Below are 26,031 nucleotides of genomic sequence, written 5' to 3' on the forward strand. Positions count from 1 at the left end.
GTCAGTTATCTTATGCAAGGATCTGAGGATGTTCAATCGAATGGGACCGAGACCATTTGGGTCCATTCATGATGTTCTACAAGATCAACAGCCTCGACCTCAAAAAAACATTCTGCCCTGTGCCCCTTAATATGGGATTTAAAAATTGCTTTTTAGGATTAAATGTAAAAGTGGCCAAATTATGTGTAGGATGGACGACCTGTGTGAAGTGCAATATTTTTCTAGAAAGTACAGTAGGACCCACATCATAGATGATCCAAACCGTTTATTTGATGGTCCATAACGGTTAAGATTAAAACTAGACCAGGCAAGAAGTGACCCAGACCTGCGGGTCGACCCGGCCCGCCCGTATTTTTCGGGGTCCGAGTCACTCATTCGTGACCCGTTTGAAAACGACCCGCGGGTCCACTCAGCCCGTGAAAACTGGGCCGGTCCTGGTGACCCGTGGTTGCCCGTAGAGAAATGAAACAAGGTTTTATTTTGAGCTTTTTTCCGTAATTGTCACGTTTTCAAGCATTTTCTTTGTAGTTTTTCTGTAGTTGTCATATAAAGGTACCTTCTTTCGGTATTTTTTTCCGTAGTTTTTCTACTTTCTAGCATTTTTCCGTAATTTTTCTGACATGATTATTATTCACCATGATTGTTATCATGCTAGCCACCTTTGCAGTAGTGGTACGGTGCAATTTTCACCAGGTCATGAAAAAAACAAATATCTCAAAAAGTCACATAAATGGCTAACATCAAAGGATGGGCGAGAAGTAGCCTTTGGCGAATGTGGCTAGCAAATACCTATAAAAACAACAGGAATCTAGAAAAAAAACAAAAATTTACCAAAAAGGTGACCCGCAGGTCCACCCGGTTCCTACGGATGGGGTTCGGGTCAACCATTTGTGACCCGTAAATTTCTGGGTCATTTTTTTTACCCGACCAGTTTGTCCCAGACCCACCCCGGCCTTGCCCACCCGTTTGCCAGGTCTAATTAAAACTCCTCTTTTACGGGGCAAGGAGGGCTACTGATATTCGCACTACCATGTTCTAATAATGAGGTCTAAGGTTATCACAACTCCTAACAAGCACTGAGAAGCAGATTACAAACGAAAAGACAAGTTGAGTTCGCTCCATTATTCAAACATGTAGTGGGAATATCAATAGCCAACTGTCCTTTCTGTATTCTGTAGAAAGAACTAGCAGGATTGTAGGAGGTAGAAAAAGGTGACCAAAAGGTTATAATCGTAATTCTAAAAAGAAAAGGGCTATTCATGTGATGTAAGATCTCGATCTACTTTCCTCTGTCGATCTGTCCTACTTCAGACATCCACCAATACAAATACGTGCTTTGGACCGCGTCTCTCATTTCCAAACGTTCACCTCCTAGGAAATGTCATTTCATTTCATTTCATTTGACTTCATTTCCCTTCATTTCGCTCATATCTGAAAAACCTTCTTTTTTTTTCTGCCCTCACGCCCCATTTCCCCATCTAGATCGAATGATCTGCAACGAAAATGGCTCAGAAGCTCAAACAGCAGCTGAGAGAGATCGGATCGAAGCTCGAAAACCCTCTGCCTTCAAAGGATGCCCTAATTAAGCTCTTGAAGGTAAGGATCTCGCTCTATCTTTCGTCTCTCCTTTTGACTTTTTTGAATTCTGTGAAAAATTCTGATCCGAGAACATTTTCTTATTTCTATTGGAACCTGTCGCGGTGTTTTGCTTGGATCCGTAGTTTATGTTTGTTAAATTTTTATTAGTCGGTGAAATTTCATGTTTTTATGGAGGTTTGATGAAATTCTGTTTTCATTAGGGTTTGATCAACGAGAGAGTATGTGTTTGTAGGAAAAAATACTGATATTTCGATTACAACTTTGTGCATGGAAGAAAACAATGGTTTTTTGTATAACTGAGAAGATCATTAATTGCACATGGAAGAATTCACATGGCTTTTGAATCTTTTGATACTTTTTTCTAGAAATGGATGCCAGAGGGTACTGATGCACATGATATGATCAGTAATCGACAGTAATAAGCGATAGGATCGTGATAAAATGGAATTTTTTTTTTAATTTAGAAGGTGAATTTAACATTAAACCCTGCATATGGGAGCCAAAACACAATGAATGATGAAAAAAATGATTGCATGAACACATAAAGAGACGAGGGAGGGTGATGAAGGGAACGAGGTATCAGCAACAGCAGGACACTTGTAGTGGTGGTTAATAAGAATATGATGCCAAAATGGCAACCAAGACACACGTCTTTGACTAAGCGGAGCATGACTAGTACAAGGGATGCAGCTTATGTCGACTTGCAAGACTGAAGCTGAATGCTGGAATTCTTCAATTTGGTATCTTAAAATCTTCAATGGAAGAATAGTAGCAAGTAGATTGTGATAAAGGAATAGATGGTAGTCTAAAGACATTGAGGTGCATCTACTGTTCTTTACTTCTTTTACCATATATGTCGTGATTGAATTTGCACAACCAAGGCTACGAGTGGGATATACATTTGTTGTTTGAGCTGTTGGGCTAGTTTTTCACATGATTTGGGAATTGGTGGATCCATAATATTCCATATAGCTTTCAGGCATAACGGAGCGGAACTTATAGGAGCATGAGTGAGAGATACCTCCTTTGAATTGAAATGTGAGGTGGAAAAGAAATGAGACCTGACAATCAGTACCTGGAGAACAGTCTTAAAAATTAAAACTATTCTAATGTAAAATGTGGGTATTTCTCCATATAAAAAAGGAGGGAATGGTGCTTACTCAATCAGCGTTGAGGGAAGTCATCGACTCTCTTTTAAAAACTTATCTTGGTAGACAATTTCTTAAGAGTCTTATATAATATTTTCTTAGATCTGAGCTTAAAGAGTCCTTCCTAAACTGAGTAGTTTGAGAGCTTAAGCTCCTTAGATCTTCCTTACCTTAAAGAATTCTTTCAAAGTTGGAGAAGTTTAAGAGCTTAATCCCTTAAGATCGTAGTTTGAAGAGTCTTTTCTAAATTGGACAGTTTAAGAGCTTATGCTCGTTAGGTTCTTTAGCTTAAAGATCCATTCTGCGGAGAATTTTAACAGCTAAACTCATGAAAATCTCTAGCTTAAAATTCATTCCTAAGTTGGAGAAGATTGTGCTTCTCTCGAGGTCTTTGCATAAAGAGTCCTTAAATTAGAGTTTAAGAACTTAAGCTCCTTTAAGATCTTTAGTTAAAGATTCCTTCCTGATTTGGAGAAGTTTAATAGCATATTTTTCGTATGATACAGCCCTTTATTTAAAATCTCGAGGGCTGCATGAGATGATTCATTGCCATATTTCAGAAAATGAAATTTAAATTTTAAAATGACAAGCTGTCAACTATAACACCTCACAATCAAATAGAGAGGATAATCCAATATGGAGTTGAAATTATTTACAAAACTAACCTTATCTAATTCTCTCTCAGAACCAATCTGAAAAAATGGTTGCAGTTTTCTAGCCAACGCAATACTTCATAGTAATAGGAAGCCACTATATAGCATTCAGAGTATAAGAGAAAAAGAGAAGAAGATGAGAAAGAAAACGTGAAAAGCTTCAAATCAATTCTCTTTTTTCTTTTTTAGGTTTTTCTCTAGGAGAAGCTATCCTGAGGAAGAAGATTGTCTCCCTTAGGAGAAGAGGAAGATCTCCTTGAAAGAAGAAAGAGGTCCCCTCAACGAGAAAAAAACGAAAGAAAACATTACAGTAAGGGTTTAACTTTCTCATAAACAAACAAACAAAAAAAAAACTTGCTCAATAAACAACTCTAATATGGAAACCCCCTCCTTAGATAAGGAGTTTGGACGTCATTGGCTTCCCTTAGGATGAGCGAGAAAGTGAGACTGATGCTCCTAGAAAAATCCAATACCTCCTACACAGAGTGCACCAATCTCCCACCACCAACTCTATTACATTGGAAGAGTCAACTTCCACCAAAAGCTTACTGAAAAATCACTAAAAGATACAGTCTAACAAGACCATAGATCTTGGTTGATAGAGGTTGAGATGCAACTTCATTTCTCAATATCCTTTTGTTCCTCTCCTTCCAAATACCTCACATGATGGCCTATAGTAAAATCTTCCTTCTAGAGCCCCATGTGTATTGATTTGTTTCACTGTTGATATGAAACCGGTCTTTAAAAACTCATACTCCAAGAGCTCCCACAAGGTAAAACCAAGTCAAATTGACGAGTCAATGATTGGAGTGGTGAAGGATTTTTTGATTGACATGGTAGATCTCAAAGCAAGAGTTAATATTTATTCTGTTCCATTGGTAATAATTTAACAATTCCGTTCGTAGGAACAAAGAGAAGCATGAATACCTTCGTTTAAGAGAATATTTTTGGTGTAGAAAGTCTCAAATTTAGGATCTTCCGCTGCACGGATTTCCTGGGAAACAAAGTCATAGGCCGATGCTTATTCCCCAGATACTGTCATTGCTTCTTCTCCGGGAAAAGAAAGACACCATTGCAATTGCCGGAAATACTAGGCCCACTAAAGGCACACAAATAGAGGGTAAGTTGAGATATGTCAGGCCTAAACCAGGTCAACTTGTGCAAGTCAATAATTGGCTTGAGGATTTTTTTACAGTGATTAAAACATCAAGTGTGTCATGATGTCTGTGTTTTCCACGTAGTTTGTCCAGTATGAAATATGTCAATTTGTATTGGACCTAAGATCTCTTGAACATATGAGTTTTTTTCTACTCACCAAATGTAAAGACGTATCATTGTTGCCATGTTGGGTATTTTCAAAATATGTTTTTTCATTTTCAAAATTATGAAAATTACTTTCTATTATTCAAATGTCATTTCTTTTATGAAGGAGTGCTTTTGTGTCCTTTCACTTTCCATAAAAGGAGGCTTAGGTTCTCATTTCAAATATGTTCTAGAATTGTCTACGCTTTCTAATTCATGGGCAGTAGAGGTAGCTATCACTCTTTTGGTTGCAATCTTTGGTGTGAAACAACCAATTACTCGAAAAGCTTAAGCCATTGGAGAAGGCGTTATTTAATCTTTTATACTTTAACACTCCCCCTCACGCGTGGCCCCTCTTTTTTAGGGTTGGCCTACACTTGGCACATGTGGCCCCTCTTTTGGGTTGGCCATTAGATGTGGATTTTTAATATCAAGGAGTTTTGAACCCAGCACCTTTGCTCTGATACCATGTGAAACAACCAATTACTCCAAAAGGCGTTATTTAATCTTTTATACTTTAACACTTGGGCTTATAGATGGTGTTCTTGGGCATTGTATCCTAGGGACTTATTTCCGTGGGAGCCATCTTCAATAGTGGGGAAATAAAAGTCTTTAAGATAGAGCCTTAAGTGGCTTTGCTTGCCCCAATTCCTTGATCTTATATTTGCTTTGTGCTCTCTACTATTGGGTCCATTCCCTAAACCAATTTCCAATCCCTCCATTTTGTGTTTCCTACTTAGATAATCCTTTTCACCTTTATTTAATTAGTCATCATACCCATTGTCCCTAACAAGCTGTTCTATATCTGTAAGAATTAAAGAATTTAACAATTATCTCCTCTAACAAGTAATAATTATCATTGTTTTATACTTCAGCAGCAAGATGAACTTCTCAAAATATACATACATACTTAAACACACACACACACACACACACACACACACACACACACACACATACTTATATATATACATATATACAAGTGTATATTATACACACACACATATATATAGAGGAATAAGATTGTGCGGTTGACCGCACCAAGCTTAGGTGCGGTCGAGGGCCCCAAACTCATGTGGGCCCACTTTGTTAGGATGATCCAGAGCATTCATTTGAAAGGCCCTTACATAGATGGGGTATGTACAAAAAATCAGCTCCATAGGATCATCCTAACCCATCCATTTGTGGAGGTCAAAACGGACAGACACTGTTTGCCACCAATCTGCCCATTTTTGCCCTCCACTTTTGGAGGGGTTAGGATGATCCAATGGACCTGATTTTTTGTACACACCCTATCTATGATGGGGCCTTGCAAATGAATGGTCTTGATCAGCACAAAAAATGTGGGACCCACGACCGCACCTAAGCTTAGGTGCGCTCGACCGCACACTCCTTTTCCTCATATATATATATATATATATATATTACACACACACACACACACACACACACACACACATGAGGAAATGGTTTGTGTGCAGCTGCATAGATAAGCTATCTGTGGATGGCTGCACAAACCATGGGGCCCACATTTTTTGGGGGATCCAAAGCATTCATTTAGAAGGCCCTTCCATGGATAGGGTGTGTACCAAAAATCAGCCCTTTAGGATCATCCTAACCCTGCCATTTGTGGAGGGAAAAAATGGGCAGAAACAACGTCTGTCCATTTTCCCCTCTAACTTTGATTGGGTTAGGATGATCCTATAGGGCTGATTTTTGGTGCACATGCTATCCATGGAAGGGCCTTCCAAATGAATGCTTTGGATCCCCCCAAAAATGTGGCCCCCACCATGGTTTGTGCAGCACATATAGCTTCTCTATGAAGCTGCACACAAACTGTTTCCTCATATATATATATATATGTGTGTGTGTGTGTGTGTGTACACACACATGCGCGTGCCCGCTTCAGTAGCATCATGTATTATAGTCTAGCCACATGTATTATAGTCCTTTTACTTTAACTGATGTGTACCTCTGCTAACAGAAATTTAGTGATAATTTATGGCAAATTTTATGCCGCTATGTTATATTTCTCTTTGATACCAGTGCTTCATTTGTTTGTGTAGCAAGCTGCAACTTGTCTTTCTGAGTTGGATCAGTCGCCATCACCTTCAATTAAAGAATCAATGAAGCCTTGTCTTAATGCAATTGGCAAACCAGAATTGCTGAAACACCAAGATAAGGATGTCAAAATTCTGGTAGCAACCTGCATTTGTGAAATAACACGCATCACTGCCCCAGAAACTCCTTACAATGATGATGTTCTAAGGGTACCTTTCTTCCTTGACAAAGGTTAATTGTATTGGCAAGGATTTAATTTATTACCATATGCATATTACACCTCCATGCAGTCTATATTGTGGTAATGGTTGATATTGCATATTTATCTCCATTTGATTCGAAGAAATCTCTTTTGCAGGATATTTTTCGTTTGATTGTAGGCACCTTCAGTGGATTAGGAGATATCAATGCTCCATCATTTGGAAGGAGGGTTGTTATCTTGGAGACTCTTGCAAGATATAGGTCATGTGTTGTGATGTTGGATCTCGAATGTGATGATCTAGTGAATGAAATGTTTCGTACATTTTTTGCTGTTGCTAGGTATCATTGGTTTCCTGAAACTTTGTAGCAGTTTCGTACGCCCTAATTTGTTGCAGATCTGCATATGACATGTTTTGGTCAATTGGTTATATTTCAGATGTATTGCAAGTTGCAACTACTTTGTTGTGGGAGGGCCACATGTGCATCCATTCTGTTCCAGTTTTAAATGTTTCTCTCTATATGTAGTGCTAAAGACACTCCCGTTTTCTTGGTACTCTTAACTGCGTTGAATGTACACCACAAGGCCCCCTTATCCTAAATTGGTGGCTATAGATAGAATTTTTAGATATCTGCACATGATTTCTACATGAATATCTTCCAAGATTAAGTGAAAATTCTTATCCTTGTATTTTTTTTTCCGATTCTTATATGCTCCATTGTTGTTATTTGGGATATATTACTCATTTCTTCATCACTAAGGTGCTTGTTAACTACTTTGTGGCAAGTTGATTTGCATGCAACTAGCGATGCCTCCGAGTAATTTTTAAAGTGCACTAAGATTTTTTGAATCACTAATGCTGATGTATTTCCTTTGTTCCCTGCCACCAAACTACCTCATATCTAACATCATATCCTGTAGGACACCCTAAAAACAACCCCAAGTTGCATCCTATTTTCCGTTTACTTATTTCGTGCATATTTATCATTTTGATACATCTTGGCTATGGCATGGGCATGACTTTGCACTTAATGTTATATTATCTAGTGACAGTTCTTGGATCAGAACCATTGACATTCTGCTTTCAAATAATAATTTTGTTATAATCTTAGCCACACGATTAGGACGGTAGTTAATAAAAATGTATGAATATTTGCAGAAATAGTTACATTTCTTTCTTAAACAGATTGAGTTATCTTGTGAATGTTTTCACTGCTCTTATTGGCCTTTGCACATGTGCAGCGACAGTCATCCAGAAAATGTTCTTATGTCAATGCAAACAATCATGGTCCTCCTTTTAGATGAGAGTGAAGATATACAGGAGAATCTGTTGGTTACTATATTTTCTGTTTTAGGCCGGGGAAAATGTGTGAGTTCCTAATCTCAATTACCAATAATTACTCCACGTTGTTGATTTTTGCTCATTGATTGTTTAGAATGTGATAGCTACACATTGTTAATATGTGCTTCCATCACGTTTAAGACTTCAATTTTCCTGGGACTTTTTTTACAGAGTTGATTTTGTGGAATTTGTGACGCTAGGATGTTTCTATGGCTGCACGGAGGCTTGCTATGAATGTTATACAACATTGTGCAGGAAAACTTGAACCTTGCATAAAGCAGTTCCTCATATCATCAATGTCAGGAGATAACAGTTCTCTGAATACTCAACTTAATTATCACGATGTCATTTATGATTTATATCAGTGTGCTCCTCAAATCCTCTCTGGAATCATCCCCTACATCACAGGAGAACTATTGGTAATCATTCCTTATCACTAATTTTGTAGAATTTGTCTGCATTTCTACTATGAAATATAAATTTTATCATTTTCCATAAGCACCTTGTGGCAACTTGGCAGAGTTCTGTAATTTATAAAAAATCAAGGAGCTTCTTATATCATTTAACTTGCAACAAATTTTTTTTTTGAATGGGACATATTTCTAAATGTAACTATTTAGATCACTGTCATGTTCATGGATTTCTGAAAATGACCTGCATGATATGAAGTTAGACAGATCTACTCATCATATTTTTTTTCTCTACAACTTTCCAGTACTAATCTGGTTATCATATGTTTCTCTCTACATATTTCCAGTACTACTGAATAATGGATTGGTTCTGATTTCTTAATTTTCAACTTTTGCAGACAGATCAATTAGATATTCGATTGAAAGAGGTGAAGTTACTGGGCGACCTGTTTGCTTTACCTGGACATGCAATCTCAGAGACATTTCAGCCACTCTTTTCCGAGTTTCTGAAGAGACTGACTGATAGAGTAGTGGAAGTTCGTGTTTCTGTCATTGAACATGTCAAAAATTGTCTGATGGCAAATCCTTTCAGACCCGAAGCCCCTGACATCATCGGTAAGGAGGTCATTTCATACTTGTCTGACATTTTATTTGCGTTTTGGCCCTGTTTGGATGGCAAGAATTTTTTGGAAAAGTTTGGATAGGAAAAATATTTCTAAAAGTTTCTACTTTTTACACATGAAAAAAGTAACTTCAACCAATCCTATTAAATTTTTACTTAGATGGACCTTCAATTTATTCTAACACGCCTCTAAAATAACCATAATTATATTATTTCCCTATAAATTGTGGAAAGAAAAAAATTTCTTAGAAAATTTTTCCTTGAGAAATATTTTTATTGCAATCCAAACAGGGCCTTAGGGTAATATAAATCATGTTGTGCACATAAATTGATTTGAGTGGGATGAACTTTTTCCAGCTGCTTTCTGTGACCGTCTGTTAGACCATGATGAGAATGTCCGCAAACAAGTAGTTGCTGCAGTTTATGATGTATCATGTCATACACTTAAGTCCATTCCAGCTGAGACTGCTAAAGTTGTTGCAGAACGCCTTCGAGACAAATCTGTATGTGTACATTCTTGTATTCTCTCTTATTTGTTTATATGATTCTCAATGGTTAGCGATCTTTGTAATTGGTTGTTTTCTTTTCAAACTTTCAGTTACTTGTTAAAAGGTATACTATGGAGAGGCTTGGGGAACTATATCGACTTTATTGCTTAGAGTACTCCAAAGGTTCAATTAGCACCGATGAATTTGACTGGATGCCCGGAAAGATACTGAGATGTCTATATGACAAAGATTTCAGGTAGGGTTTTGAATTATGCGATGGATGCTGGGTACGGTATGATTTTGTCTGTCTTGCTGCTTCATATATCTTGCCGCTTCATATATTTGGCATTAAGCTTGAGAAAAATTGTATGGCCCGTTTCTCACTTTCTGATGGTTTGATTGGCATAGATTTATCATCTTACATCCTTTACTCGTGTAATTGCTATTTATTACAGTTAGTGTTTATTAATATTTAAATTGAGATGCTACCAATGTTATTAAATGCAAAAAGCAAGCTGAGGCTGTTGCAGGATCCTTGATGCATTGTGGCGTGAGCTTGATGCTTTTGAATCCTTGTAACTGAACAAATTTAGAAGTTAACAATATTATAGAATAAAAACCAAGATATACCATTGCATTCTATTATTACTTCAACGAGTCACAAATACATACCTGGTATCTATTTTTAAAAGGTAGGGCATTAAGCCACAACATCCCAAACTGCATAGGACATATTGCTGACACACTACATGTCTACATCAAACTACAATCTACTCATTGACGTATGACGTAGTGTGCACTCTAAAAAAAAAAGAAGATACGGTACATCATACGTCACAGGCTACAATCTACACACCGACTCATTCCAGAGAATAAATCTACACCCTACGCTGTTTATCAGAGCTACCATGGAGCTGTAGGACTGAAAGGAGATTTCTGCCTTGCTGAAGGCGGGATGTAGTTGCTTCTTTGGAAGTGACCTTTATCCGTTGAAGCATCTAAATATTGATGCAAGGGCACACGTTCATTGTCACCCAGGAGTCTTTTCATGAAATCCATGTCATGTATATAGCCTTGTTTCACATTTATCGGATCCCCAAGTTGTGGTCTGTTTCGACTCTGTTGAATTCCAAAAGTACAGAATTTCATCTGTTGATTTACTCGTATTTAAGGAATTACGTTTGAGTTTCTTTATCACAAGCTACATCATGAGAGCCTGAAGTGTCTTCCTAGAAAAGCATGCAGTTACTTTTAGAAATGCTTTGAAAACCTATGGAATCAGGTCCAAGTTAAATGTAAACCTGGACATAAATCCATATGATGTGCTGAGACAGGGCGGATGCTAGAGATCGTGAGAAGGTCGACAAGAAGACACAAGTGAAGGGAACTTCCAAGACCAACCCTTGCTATTGTATTTTTCTATAACCGACACGGCCATGGGATGTATGTTACCCAGCAAGACCCTGAGACCAAACGAGAGAGGGCTGTGTACTATCTGAGCAAGAAGATGCTAGATTATGACCATAAATATTCCGTCTTGGAGAAGACATGCCTTTCTTTAGTTGGGGCCACTTAGAGATTCAGACACTATCTGCCTTGTAATAGGTCTATCTCTTGTCTCGCATGGATCCCCTTAAATAATTGTTTGAGAAGCTGGCCCTTACCGGAAGAATCGCCAGATGGCTGTTATTGTTATCAGAGTTTGATATCACCTATGTCACACAAAAATCGATCAAAGGACGTGCAATAGCTGGGGCAATTAGTTCAATTGCCGGAAGAAGAAAATGAAATATTAGGAGCAGATTTAACTGGTGAAGAGATAATGGCGATTGAGGAAGGAATCCAAGAAACCAAGTGGACCATGTACTTTGATAGAGCATCAAATGCCCAAGGTCAGCGAATTGGTGCATTGCAGGTTTCTCCAAGAAGGGAACAGACTCCTATCTCAACTAAGCTGCAATTTTCGTGACCAATAACATGGCCGAGTATGGGGGGTTTGTCATTTAACAAAATAAGTGAAAGGGATCGGGATTGGCTGGAAAAGGAATTTTATCGAGAAGAAATTGAGATGGCTTTACATTCGTTAAAGAAGGATAAGGCTCCGGGGCTTGACGGATTTCCAATGGGATTCTATATTCGCTATTGGGAGTTGATAAAACAGGAGGTATGGAGATTCTTTAACGAATTCCATCTTAGTGGCGTTTTGAATAAAGAGGTCAACACTACTTTTATTACTCTTATCTCGAAGAAAGAGGGGGCAATCGAGTTAAAAGATTTCAGACCTATCAGTCTTGTTCATAGTCTGTATAAACTAACTACTGGGTAAAGTGCTAGCTCGGAGGCTTAGTACGGTGATGGAGCAAGTAATATCAAAGTTTCAAGGGGTGTTTGTGAATAGGAGGCAGATATTGGACGGGGTCCTTATTGCCGATGAAGTTCTTGATTCTATGAAAAGGAAGGGTGAAAGCGGTATTATTGCAAGAATTGATTTGGAAAAAGCCTACGATCATGTTGAGTGGGAGGTGCTTGATTATGTGCTGGAAAAAATGGGGTTTGGCTCAAAATGGAGAACTTGGATAAAATCTCGTGTCTCAACAGCTTCTTTTTCAGTTCTGGTGAATGGTTTCCCTTGCGGTTTCTTTAGGAGTTCTCTTGGCCTTCGGCAAGGTGATCCACTGTCCCACGAGCTTTTTATAGTGGTGGTTGAAGCTCTAAGCAAGCTATTTTTGTTGGCCGAAAGGAAAGGATTACTAATGGGTCTTAAGCAATGGCTCCTCCCATATTTCTCATCTACAATTTGCCGACGACACGTTGGTGTTTTTAAGGAGGGGCAACAGTTCATGGCCAACTTAAAGAGGCTATTCCAGTGGTTTGAAATGGCAACAGGACTAAAAATCAATCTATCAAAGAGTGTTATTGCTGGAATAAATATGGCACCTGAGACAACGATGGAATACGCAAAGACTCTGGGATGCACTGTAAGTTCTTTTCCTATAACTTATTTGGGGTTGCCTCTGGGGTTTGGATTTCCAAGAGCAGGAATGTGGGATCCTGTGATTCAAAGAATTGAGAGAAAATTGGCTACCTGGAAGAAGAAGTACTTGTCGTTCGGAGGGAGAATCACGCTTATAAAAGCGGCTTTAGCTAATATGCCGGTCTACTATATGTCTATGTTTAGAATCCCTGCAAAAGTGGCGGCTCGGATAGAGAAAATACAACGTAATTTCCTTTGGGAAGGATCTGAGGAGGGGAATAGTCAATTGAAACACCTGCTAAAGTGGGCAACGGTATGTCACTTAAAGAAAAAGGGGGGCCTTGGGATAGGAAAGATCAGATTACGCAATAAATCACTAATGGGGAAATGGTTATGGAGATTTGGGACCGAGAAGGATGCTTTATGGCATGCTATCATTGGGGACAAATATGGAAGAGGATGGGGTGACTAGGCATGTGGGGCACCATTGGGATGAAAAGGGTCGGGGGCTTGGCGCTCGATACACTCAGTGTGGGATCATTTTAGTGCTCATCAGATTCAAGGTGGTAGTCGGGGAGACTCTGTGAGGTTTTGGTGTGATTTATGGCTCGGTAAATCGTGTCTATGCGACTCCTTTCCGATCCTATACATCATTGCTTCTGATCGTAATGCCAAGATATCAGACTATTTAATTCGCAACACTGAGACAGGCGAGATTTTCTGGGATATAGGGATGAGAAGAAATCTCAAGGATAATGAGATTGATAGTTTCACGGCTCTCCTAGATTCGCTGAATTCTATTTATATGTCTGCATATGTGAAGGACGCTTGGATTTGGACCCCGGATATGGAAGGTGTTTTCTCTGTGAAATCTTTTTTTCAGAAGCTGGACGTGGAAACCTCCCAAAATACTCGCCGGTGGAATTGCTGGAGACCATATGTTCCACCTCGTGTTGCAGCTTTTGCATGGGCAGTTTCACATCGCTGCGTTAATACTTGCGAGAGATTACAGTCAAGGAAATGTCCAACTTGCCAACTGGTGTATTTTGTGTCAAAAGAATGTGGAGACTCTGGACCATGTGCTACTATTATACCCCTTCTCCTCATCGGTTTGGATGGACATAATGAGATTCTGTGGAATGGGTTGGGTATCTTTACATAGCATATCTGAAACTATGAAGAGTTGGGGATGTGCATTCAAGGGATGTATAGGAGAAACGTTGTGGCGTTTTATACCCTATGCCGTTATTTGGTTCATCTGGTTGAAACGAAATAATAGAATTTTCAATGGTAAATATAGGGCAGCTCCACATATCTCCCTTACCGTTAAGATTGTCATCATTCAGTGGGCGAAATGCAAGGGGGAACTCCCTTATTCGATAGATCATACCTCACGGAAGGCTCAAATTGTGTTCCGGGAAAGAAAAGTATCAAATATTATAGCCCCACGATGGATCGCACCTCCTGATGGACATTATAAATTAAATTTTGATGGAAGCTCATTGGGAAACCCAGATCTGGGAGGGATTGGGGGCGTGTTGCGTGATGCAAATGGGTCAGTTATCATGACTTACTCGGGGCCAGTTGGGATGTGTGACGCAAATGAGGCTGAGCAAAATCCTTACTCTTCGGGCTGAGATGGTATAAGGCTCATAACATGGGTCCTTTAATACTAGAAGGGGATTCCACAAATGTTATTGTGTGGGCTCGGAGCAGATGTGCTGGGCCATGGCGGCTAGCAAGTACTGTGGAAGAGATTAGAGACCTAATCCGAGATATCCGCCCATCATTAAGGCATAGGAGATGAACAACAAATTCGATGGCAAATATCTTAGCTAAGGCGGGCGCAAGACGACTCGACACGGAAATAGTTTTCAACAATACCGCGGGGAGCACATAAGATTGCATGCTTTGTTCATTTTGTACATTCACAGGGACAGCTTGTCCCGTGTGTCAATATGTAAATTTTTACTAATGAAATGAAATAGTTACCTTTCAAAAAAAAAAAAAAAACAACATGGCCGAGTATGAAGCCTGCATTGCTGGGTTAGAGGCAGCTTTAACAATCATCGACCCAATTGAATCGACTTCCGCAGTCCATTGGACAAGACCTCTTCGAGTCCAAGTTTTTTTTTTTTTTTTGGTTATTTTGGTCATTACATGCTCTTTTTTCACAACTTAAATGTCCAAAAGGGCTGAAAGAATTTTGGTGGCACCTTTCCAAAAGAAAACTATTGCAAATCTTCTTTCTTTTCATTGTGTATTAGATTCTTTCATTTCATTTCTTGTTTATTCTCCGTAGTCATGCTCAAGAAAGGGCAGATCATATAAAATGGAAACTGTGGAAGGCTTTCCAGTGGTTCTCTTTTCGCCCCTTTTTTATTCCTTTGTACATGTGCCTACACTCTCATTGTAATGGTCCCCTACCCAGAATCCTTACATAGTTGAGGGGTTAATCAGAAAAGAAAACACTCAAGTGGAAGAGAGGAAGATGAGATTGAGCCTCAAATGGGTTGCCTCACGACCTATTATTCTGTGACACATGCTTCTACTATCAAAACAAGCTCTGTGCTCTAGGCATACATCTTGGTGTGTGTGTGTATGTCTTGTCCTGTTTGCATGTTGGGGGTTTGTCTTTCCTTGAGGGCGTATGCCTCAAAGGCTTTAAATCCATTTGAGGGAATGACTTTCTAGCTGTATAAATATTAGCAATGTATGGGAAATGATGTGTTGCAAACCTTTTTTTGTTGTTGTTGTTGTGTATTTAGTCTAGTTTTCTCATTTTTCGGATAAAAAAGAACATGTCTGAGAACACTTTGAATTACTTCATACAGGTCTGAGACAATTGAAGTTGTTCTCAGTGGTTCGCTGCCCCCTACTGAGTTCTCAGTCAAAGACAGAGTGAAACATTGGGTAACAGTTTTCTCTGTGTTAGAAAAAGTTGATGTTAAGGCACTTGAGAAACTTCTTGCACAGAAGCAGAGGTTCGTCTTATATGCTTGATTGGCATGCAATTCTATGTTATATTTTATAGAGTTCTCTTCCCTTTCAATTTTAGTATTTGATAGATTTTGCGCGGATTTTCAGGGCATTTCCTCTTCGATTGCAGGTTACAGCAAGAAATGCAGAAGTATCTGTCTCTTAAACAGACATATCAGGTTTGTACGATTTGAGAATTGAAGTGCTAATGTTGTTTTTTGAAAGGTAATTGAATTGATAATGTTGAAAATGATTTAAGGAACTATCACAATTCAATCTTTGAATTGTAGGATGGTGATGCCCCTGAGCTCCAAAAGAGAATTTTTGGTTGCTTCCGTGCCATGTCTCGATGGTTTAGTGATCCTGCAAAGGCTGAAGAGAGTTTTCAGATTCTCAATCAATTAAAAGATGCAAATATTTGGAAGATTTTAACTAGTCTACTGGCTCCTGACACAAGTTTCCAGCAAGCTTATACATGCCGGGTATTTTCTTTTGCACCTCATTGTTGGATATTCACATAAAAACCGTAAGGAATTATAATTAACTGCAACCAACAACGTGAGATGCAAGATTTGATATGCTGGAGATGGAAATGGTTTCTGTACAAAGTTTTTAGAGGACAACTTTTTCTGTCATTTGCAGGGTGACTTGCTTAAGATCCTGGGCGAGAAACACCCACTTTATGATTTTCTGGATATGCTGTCATTGAAGTGCTCTTATCTACTATTCAACAAGGAGTTTACCAAGGAAATTCTTTTGGAGGTCGCTGCACAAAAATCTGCAGGAAATGCAAACCTTATTCTGTCATGCATGAATCTGCTGGTGGTAAATATGCTGTTTTTTCGTACTTATTTCTATTTTTTCAAATGTTTTAGCCTATAGTGTTGCCTCCACTCTCGGGGATTATTTTTATCATATTACAGCATCTGCATGGCTTTGGGTGAGTCATCCAACAATATGCATCATTTTTTTGGTTCATCTTACTTTGGTTCATCATTTTTCTAGTTAGACATGCAGAGACACTCAGTGACATAGAGGGTCTCCTAGTGCCACCATATCTCATGCCCTTTCCATGTTCCATCAGCTTTTTTTTTCCTTTATTGTTTTTGTGATTAATGCAGGATCTCAGTATTGTTTTTTAGTTGCCGAGATCACCCCAGAATTTCTTTTATAGTGGAATTTCCTTGTTTTTGTAAGGGGCACCGGATTGAAGAAACGAAAGATCAGGGTTTTGAAAAGTGGTCCGGCCTGGAGAGGATGAAGGTGGATAACAAGACAAAAACGGGTAAGTGGCTTGGGGATTGGCTTTGCTCAACCTATGATTACCATAACTTCAAATGGCGGAATCAGTGCTAGTGGTGTTATCAGGACAAAAAGATATTGCTCCCTCAATTGTCTCGACTCCTGTCTTTTATCAGCCACAGAAGCCATTGGCTAGCCCTGGTGGTGAGGGCGTTTGGTGGCCTGACTCCGGGGTGATCTCGACAATTGTTGAGAAAGGGATCCCGACTTTATCTATTTCAGGAAAGGAAGTGGAAGTGCGAATTGATATCTTAAAAGCGTGTCTGATTGGTAGGAGAAGGGATAACAATGAGACTTTAGATAATCTTTAGCATTTGGCTAAAAGATTTTGGGACATTCCTTCCCTCACAAGACCCATTGCCTTAGCAAAGGATGAAGTTCTTTGCTCTCTCTTTTTACCTGGCATCAGAATTTTGTTCGCAGAAGAAATTTGGGTTAATTTTTATAGAATTTCGCTGCACGCATGGGCCATTTCTACTGTTGAAGCTTTAGGAAACATCTTTGGTCCAGTCTTGGAAGTAAGGATGGAAGGAAGTCATGATCAATGTATGAGTTATATGTCGGCTAAAATCCTCACTCCTAGATGGAGGTTATCCCTTCCTTTCGTTCATCTCCGGATATTGGGTGATTGTTTCACTATTGGAATTGAAGATCACAATGCCCAATCTATAGAAAGTAACGGGTCCCAATCAAGTTCGGATTCACCCAGCATTGACTCCCACCGAAGCCTAAACCCGATGAGTCCGTTGAATCCGCCGGTACGGGTTCGAGTGGTCGATTCTCCTGTGGGTCTAAATCTCGATAGTGCAAGACCGCTGGTGATCCCTGTCGTGAGCCATGGTTCATTGACTGACTGGAGGAACCCTTGCATGAAGACAATTGAACTTTTGGGGCCCCTCCATTTGAATTCAAAATTCAAATCTCATCACCAACAAAAAAAGGGTGTATTTCCCAAGGGAGCCCTCGATCTCGAATCCTCTAGTGACCGATGGAAATGTCTCTGGATCTGTAGTCAGTCGGTTTGGAAAAAGTGGTCTTTTACCTGATTGGCCTGGTGTACTTTCTAAAAGAAATGACTTGTCTGTAACAAAAGGGGTATTTGGGCAGCTGGGACCTTCTCTCGATCGAGGATCTAAGCGAAATAGATCAGTTACACCTAAGGATCCTACTGGAATGAAACCGAAATCAAATAAGATCTTGGGTATTCTTAAAAATGGGATCTTTGGACCGCGCCCTACCGGAATGATCTTCAAGGTTCGGAATTCTAATCTTTGCTCTCTGTGGAAGCGGAGAGTAGGTCAAGAACTATCAGGGGACCAATTTGGGAGGAGTACCCCTAAAAAAACATCCAAAAGCAAACCAGACTATATTAGAAAGCCACCTTCAGGAAGTCATCCGAAGGAAAGAATGGTTGAGTGGGTTTTAAAAAATCATGATTTTCCCCAATCTATCTCTAGAGCATTCGTAGCACTTGGGTGATTAGATAGAAAAGTCATTGGGGTTTCACTAGCTTCTGCCTCTAATGAAGCTGGATGGAAAGGACTTTTTGGGGATTGGGGGAATAAAAGGTAAAGAACTGAATTGAAAGGAATGGCGGATACCTGGTGGGCCTCCTTACCGTAGGAAGTGGGGATAAGGTTGACAAGCGCTTTTCGATCCAATATCGTTTGAAGCAAGGTTTTTTTCACTGTATCATTGAAAATGGCAACGTGGAGTCGGCGTTGTCCTCGAAAGTGACGTTAATCATGAACAAATATCCTGAAGTGGATTTTTAGATATCTGTAAGGAACAATCGAAATAAATCTGGTCACATAAATGTTTTACTATCCAAGTGTGGAAAACTTGTTTCACACGCAACCGTGGGAGTAGGGAATTGCTATTGGCCATCACAGGCGGTCTCTCTCTCTTAAAAAGGTGTCTCTTGGGCTTACCCAGGAGGTTTAAAAGAGAGAAGTTTTCGTTTTTTCCATCAAAGTTCAAAAATGGAGCTGAACGATATCTCTTCCCTCGCTTCCAGTTCCTTGAGTCGGAAAAGGAAACGGCCCATGGACCTCTTGGAGCTGGAGGAGGTTCTTCGCAAGATGCAGGTGATGGCTTACGACGAAGAAAGGGCCTCTAGGAATGATCCGACCCCTAGGGAAATTATCTAGGACTTTCTCAAAAGACAATGCAAGCTGTTTAAGAAGGAGGCCCATCGGAACGCTGGGGATCTCTTCCGATTGATTGGGTCATATATTGTTAAGGAGACTCACACGCCTTTGTACAAACACCCTTTTTTCGGCAAAACTCTGGTTGACGAGAGGAAACTGCGGTGCCTTTGATGGGAGGCTGACAATGCAGTGGGGATTCAAAAGTTGGAAGGAAGGATCGCTGCAAAAAAGGCTCCTGGAAGTAAGGAATCGGACCCCGAGGATCCTACAGTTCTCTTGTCAAAAGAAGACGAGCTGGAGCTTGAAATTGAGTTTCTTCTGAGAGAGTTGGGAAAGTGTTCCGCTTGAAAGGGAGTTTATGTGGGTATGGTTGATGGAGTTTTTGAGGAGTTTTACTTCTGGTAAGTTGTCATCAAGATCTTAGAGGAAGATCTAGCAAGGTGGTGGGAAGTTTTATTTTCTTTTCAAGATCTTCGGTGAAGATCGCAAAGGTTTTTTTGGTAGTTTAATTAGGTTTTTTTAAGAATGATCTTCTAGGAAGGTCGTAAAATTGGGAATGTTTGTTTGGGAACGGTGGATGTAAAGGGGATGGGATAGGGGGAACTGCTTTTTGAATTTCTTCTTCTTCTGGGCCCTGGAGTTATCTGCTAGGCCCTCATACGATGAAATTTTTGGGGGACTCATGGTCCCTTCTCTTTGTAACTTTCGTATGAATATTAATACATCTCTGTCACTTTTCAAAACAAAAATATGAGATTGGACTTTGATTCAATTTGATTTTCAGTTGATTTCTATGAACTATAAATTTCTTTCATTACATCCTTTTCCCTCACAAAGTGATTATCATTTCACCAATACTGAAAAATGATCAAATTTCTATCATTAAGACTTTTTCTCATTTTCAAGTCCATCGATTATTTATATAAATAAGTGCTAACTAAAAACTGAATAGATACATCTTGCACTGAAATCAGCAACCTCTTTGTGCAACAAATGCCTTTTGTCAGCATTCTGAAAATATGGAATAAAAAAAATTAAGTCTTCGATGAGTCTGGTTGTGTACTAACCACCCTGAGTCTGGTTGTGTATTAACCACCACATCTAAAGAATGCATCCAACGCATCTGATTTCTTTTGTTAGGGAGTTGGTTTCTGTTCACTGGTCATGTTGAGAAAAGAAAAATTGCTACCAGTATATAAACTCACGCAGAAACTGAAAAGCCCAAGGTCTAGATAGAGTCCTGCACACGTGTAGTGGAGCATAATCTTTGCCACTCTTTTGAGCTGCACTCTCTGCCTTAGTATATACTTGATCTCCCATGGTATATGTGTTGGGTGACTCCTAATCTATGATTCCTGTATATGTGGTTCACTTAGTTTTCTATTATTTGGCAGTCTTGGCTTTGCTTAGTTTTAGTTTTAACTGAACCACTCTAACTCAACCTTGTAGATTATTGCAAGTTCTTCTCCCTTGTTTCTGTTGGGATCTGAAGAGGATCTAGTTCATCTTCTTAAAGAGGAAAATGGAATAATCAAAGAAGGCATTGTGCATATCCTGGCAAAGGCTGGTGGAACCATCCGTGAAAAACTGGCAACGACCTCCAGGTGCTACTCCAAACCCTGAATTCGTAGAAATTAATTTTCTTATTTGGAATATATTTTTGATAGGACTTAGTTGTTTAATTGCAGTTCCGTAGACCTTTTGTTAGAAACACTGTGTTTAGAGGGTAGCAGGAAGCAGGCTAAGTATTCTGTACAGGCCCTAGCTGCGATAACAATGGATGATGGGCTCAAGTCACTCTCTGTTCTATACAAGGTTTACTTGCTTTTACTTTTCATCAATTGCCAATTCAAATCTATGTAAAATGATTCTTACGAAGATATAATAATTATTTACAAGGACTTGTTTTTACTGGAAATACAGAGGCTTGTGGATATGCTGGAGAAAAAAACCCATTTGCCTGCCGTACTGCAATCTCTGGGATGCATAGCACAGATTGCAATGCCAATTTTTGAAACCAGAGAGGGTGAAATTTTAGAGTTTATAACGAGCAAAATTTTGGTGTGCAGTAACGTATGGCTTCTTCACAAAACTAACTAGTCTTATGCTTGCTTTCAAATGTTTCTTTCACTTTGATAACCATAATTTATTTTAATATATTTATGACTTTTTCAGGATGTGGAAGATAACACCAAAACCTGTTGGGATGAAAGGAGTGAGCTTTGTCTATTGAAGGTCAGTCAGGATATGGAGTGTTTATTTTTGTCTCATTGTGTTTTTATCTGTTTAATTAGTGAGCATATTCCCAAAAATTTGTATATGATTTCTTTTACAATCCAGTTAACCTGTGATAGATGTTTGCTATACATAACCCTGAGCCCTTCCAAATGGAATGTAACTGTAATGAACTATTGTACTGTACTGTACTTACCTGAAATTTATCTGTACTGTACTGCAGATCTTTGGCATTAAAGCTTTGGTGAAGTGCTACTTACCTGTTAAAGATGCCCATCTACGTGTGGGGATAGAAAACCTGTTGGGAATCCTAGTAAATCTACTTTCTTTTGGAGAGGTTTCAAACAAAATAAAATCAAGGTATTGAAGGCCTACCACATTGTTTGGGCTGACTTTTGTGGGACATAAATATCATTTCCTTCATTTTATCTGCATGTTTTACATATAAAGTATCTCTTGTTTTAAGACGATTGCATAATCAGAAGTTCTTTTTTATCATGCAGTCCTGTGGATAAGGCCCATCTAAGGCTTGCTTCAGCAAAATCAGTCTTGCGTTTGTCTAAGTACTGGGATCATAAAATAACTGCTGATGTCTTCCATTTAACCTTACGAACATCACAGGTTGAGTATTTTTCTCCTACAAAGGTTTATTTGGGAATGATTTTTCACTTGGCATTGCTTGCTTAATGTGCTGAATGGTTCTACTGTTGTTATGTAATGCAAAAGTAGTTATTGACTCGATGTTTACTCTTCTATGAACTTTTTGTTTCGAGGGAGAATCATCTTCGGTAGTGATTGCTGGCCTTATCTTGCCTTACAGGATATCTACCCGGAAGCTAGGAGATTATTCCTCAGTAAAGTACATCAATATATAAAGGAACGGCTTTTGGATGGGAAGTATGCATGTGCCTTCGTATTTAACATTAATGGATCCAGCCCACCCGAGTTTAAAGAGGTCAATACTCTGATAGTTTAAAATATAGATCAATCTCTTCATAAAGTTTGTCTTTGTTTCATTTGATTCCATATTATTATTCTGTGGTAGTTTGAACAAGGATGAGGTTTCTTGCTGGCTAATGTTTCCTTATCTTTCTTTGTCCAAATTTCACTTGGCAGGCCAAACACAACCTAATTGAAGTTGTTCAAATGTGCCAACAATTGAAGGCACGCCAACTTTCTATGCCTAGTGACACAAACTCACACACCACAGTGACTTATCCAGAATATATTCTCACTTATTTGGTCCATGCTTTGGCACACCATCCATCATGTCCTAATATCGACGAATGCAAGGAGGTTCAGGCATTTGAACAAGTTTACCGGTACAACTTGCTCTTTACTCTTGCAGTTGTTGACCTGTATATTTTTTGTTTCTTGAAACAGCTATTAGAGGATGTCGAGCTCTTGATTGTGTACAAGCAATGATTTTGTTATGTTTTGAATCTTGAATCTTTATTTTTCTCAGTTCCATATATGCAACTTGGCTATGTTGCATGCACATATATGCACGGTATTGGAGATTAATGGGAGTTGTATCTGTTTAAACACATGTAGGCCAAACACAACCTGATTGAAAAGTCCTGTTTCTTTTTTGGCATGTTTTCTTTGTATTGACCACGTCGGCCGCGGGGCTCATCCCTTTCTTTCTCTAATAAAATGATCTATTATACAAAAAAAATATGTATATAGGGACTACTGTACATACCTTTAAAATTAAGATGCATACTTGACTCAAGCAACATTCACGAAGAAGTCCATAGTTCAATAAAGATGATCGAGATATAATGGGGATTGACTAAGGTTAAAGAGTAGGCCAGATGGGAACTTAAAACATCATGCTAATGTCAATTATGGGCCCTATAGAGGCCCATTTATCAAATTGGTATGATGAGTCATTATTGTTGAGAGTCATCGCTGACGCAACACGTGCGTCGGAGGGGCCGGGCTGGTGTGGGCCCACACATGGATCTTTCCTAGTTTAAACTAGCATAATATCAATTCCTTATTTTGGTAATCAATGAACAGTGATAATCTTTTTATGGCATGCCAACAAACGAAAGGGGAACTCATCAGCATTGGGTCTTACAATCTACGGCGACTGTGCCGGTGAGAGGGTCTCGTCGTCCGACGTCGACGCTAAGTAGAACATGGGGCTCGGACTTCTACTGTGCCGGTTCGGTCTAGTCCTTGGGGGAACAAGTGGGTTCTGATAGGGTGCCAGAAAAGTCTCTGAGTGGTGGGGGTCTGGTGAGGAGCGTCTTCTCCGGCGCGTCCAAGTCGTTCTGGGGTGGGGTCTCCCTGTTGCGCTCGGATTATTTCCCCCCATCTCTGCTGTCTCTGCTCCTGCTGTCTCGGTTCCTCCGTTTGTTTCTTCTTCTTCCTTTTCATCTTTGTCTTCCTCTTCTTCTTCTGTATTCGTGGGAGTACTCTCCTGTTCTGTGTCTGTCCCCTCCACTGTATACACTTCTGGTTCATCATATTCACTTTCTGTCTCTGTATCGGTTCCCATCTCATTACCTTCATCCGCTTCTGTCTCGTTATCTCCTTGTGCTTCCGTCTCATCTTCAGTTGTGCGTGGTGAGATTGGTAGGCACATTGTTTAAGTCGGTTAAGCTCGGTGTGGCTTGCAGCTTCAATTAATGGAGGAATTTGTTAAGAACATGAACTCAAATGGGCACGAGCGGAATATGGGTCGGCATGCCTTTCAACCCCGTATCTGGAATAACAACAGGGATTCTCTGGCAAAAGAGTACCTATCTGGGAGGAAAATATATCAGGAGGCCTGGAAAGTAAAACGTAGTAGAAGAGATGAGAGACTGGTTAGGGTGGCAAACAGAAGAAAAGAAAGGAATTAAGGGGATTGGAAATGTTCTAAGTGTAAGTTTATCAACTTTAGAAGAAGGGTGGAATGATACAGGTGCGGGAAAGTATGGTCGGGTTTTGACATTACGTTCCCTCTTCTTTTTCAAAATACTCATCAGTCATCTCATCCAAGGAGAAGTTGACAGAACCTATGCCTAAGGTAGCTGCTAATGTGAAGGAGGCAAAGTTTAAAGGGGTTTTCTCTGACGAAGATTGTAATGAGGAGGGATTTGCTGACTATGCGGATAAGCCAGAATTTAATGAGGCTACAGTTTTTTGTCCAGAAGAAATCTGGGCGGACTCCATCGCTTTAGCTTCCCAGTTCAGTATTGATAGCACTCTATGGGGGAAAACTAAAGGTGGAATAACCCTTGAAGCAGAGGAGATGCAAAAGTGGTTGGAAATGATGTCTGGAAACACAGGAAGCTTAAAGGTTACGCAGGTGGCTCCTTAGGAGTTTGCGATTACCTCCTCACAAATTCTCTTACTGGACTCGTATAAGGATCAATGGGCAAGTGCTGAAGCTAGTCCTTTCGAAAGGATATCTGTGTGGAAGGATAGATTTTCAGGGAAGTTCTTATCTGCGTGGTGGTCGATTAAAGGTTTGCCTCCTCATGCTTGGTCGGTGGTCAACTTCAAAAAAGTGGGTTGCAGAATCGGGAGAGTGCTAGCGACAGATGGGTCTTGCGAACAGGGTAATGGGTATGAGACGGCTTTGATATTATTAATGGTATCAAATTCTGCTCCAGATGTAATCAAAATTCCTGTGTGTATAGATGAAACAATTTTCTGGGTGGTGGTAGCACGATGTTCTACTCGACCTTGGCTAAATGAAGTTCGAGAATCGGAGGAGTCGACAAAACTGTTTTTTCAACCTTGGTCTGGTTCAATCGAGAATAATGACGAAGTCGCGTCGGAGAAGAGAGGTGCGCAGTTTAGCAATCAAGGAGGAGAAAAACTTTCGTACGCCTCTTCCTCTTCTAGCATGCCCTGCGACGTGTCCTCTTTACGTCGAGGTAGCTTGAGCTATAAGGGGATAGCCTACGGCGATTTGAACGTTGAGAAGATTGCCATGCAGAGGGACTGCGTGGTGGGCTCTCATTCGTCTACAGTTCGGCTAGCGTCAGAAGTAGGTTTCTCGATTTTGGTGGAGGCGCATATCCCTCTGTTAAGCTTAGAGAGTCCTCAACTGTCGGATGAGCAATATTGGCAGATGGGCCCGTTATCGCAGATTGTTTCTTCGCCTATCCCTCGGATTTGTGGATCTAGCTGTCCAATCCTTCCTATCGTATCCTCTCCGTTGGGTAGTCTAGAGTTATCTCGTTCGGCGGACATCTTTAATCTCTGCTATTTGGAGGCCCAAAGCCCACGGGATCTGATGGACTTTATGGATATTTCGGTCAATGGGCTTTCTATAGCTTATCCAAGTGGGGTTGAAAGCGCGGAAGATTCCCAATTTCAGTTGAAAGCCTCTGAAAATTCTTCTCCTTCTCTTCTAGTCAATTGGTCTGTGCGAGCCAAGGGTTTTTCGACCTTTCTAACACCAAGTTTGGGGTCCCGAGGGGAAGAAGGGATCTTGGGTGAATCTAATCTTATCTCTAATCTATTGGACAAGTTTGCAGAAGCCTCCCTGGTAGCAAGTAACTGCGAGGTGGGAGTTCAGGGTGATGTTTGTTCGACAAGGGGGAGTCAGGGCCAGTTACTG

At 39.9% G+C, this 26,031-nt stretch overlaps 1 protein-coding gene across 3 annotated transcripts in view; it reads left to right on the forward strand.

Moving 5' to 3' along the window:
- Positions 1–1,355: 1,355 nt before the first annotated feature.
- Positions 1,356–26,031, forward strand: part of LOC143879232 (sister chromatid cohesion protein PDS5 homolog A-like) — a 37,903-nt gene continuing 13,227 nt past the window's right edge. Inside the window, exons 1-20 of one of the 3 annotated variants that reach the window (XM_077381491.1) lie at positions 1,356–1,596; positions 6,769–6,972; positions 7,122–7,303; positions 8,205–8,331; positions 8,505–8,723; positions 9,113–9,329; positions 9,694–9,839; positions 9,935–10,080; positions 15,633–15,782; positions 15,908–15,956; positions 16,068–16,259; positions 16,420–16,602; positions 20,679–20,833; positions 20,918–21,044; positions 21,153–21,302; positions 21,405–21,464; positions 21,688–21,824; positions 21,968–22,085; positions 22,285–22,419; positions 22,581–22,786. In XM_077381491.1, coding sequence (XP_077237606.1) covers positions 1,504–1,596; positions 6,769–6,972; positions 7,122–7,303; positions 8,205–8,331; positions 8,505–8,723; positions 9,113–9,329; positions 9,694–9,839; positions 9,935–10,080; positions 15,633–15,782; positions 15,908–15,956; positions 16,068–16,259; positions 16,420–16,602; positions 20,679–20,833; positions 20,918–21,044; positions 21,153–21,302; positions 21,405–21,464; positions 21,688–21,824; positions 21,968–22,085; positions 22,285–22,419; positions 22,581–22,786 — 2,996 coding nt within the window. In that variant the 5' untranslated portion in view covers positions 1,356–1,503. Of the gene's footprint in view, positions 1,597–6,768; positions 6,973–7,121; positions 7,304–8,204; positions 8,332–8,475; positions 8,724–9,112; positions 9,330–9,693; positions 9,840–9,934; positions 10,081–15,632; positions 15,783–15,907; positions 15,957–16,067; positions 16,260–16,419; positions 16,603–20,678; positions 20,834–20,917; positions 21,045–21,152; positions 21,303–21,404; positions 21,465–21,687; positions 21,825–21,967; positions 22,086–22,284; positions 22,420–22,580; positions 22,787–26,031 lie in introns of those variants that run through there. The other 2 variants (XM_077381492.1, XM_077381493.1) reach the window with 2 other exon arrangements.

Source organism: Tasmannia lanceolata, unplaced genomic scaffold, assembly GCF_043159265.1.
Source record: "Tasmannia lanceolata isolate RefF3 unplaced genomic scaffold, GAP_Taslan_0.1 ptg000006l, whole genome shotgun sequence".
In the NCBI taxonomy this organism is placed as follows: Eukaryota; Viridiplantae; Streptophyta; class Magnoliopsida; order Canellales; family Winteraceae; genus Tasmannia; species Tasmannia lanceolata.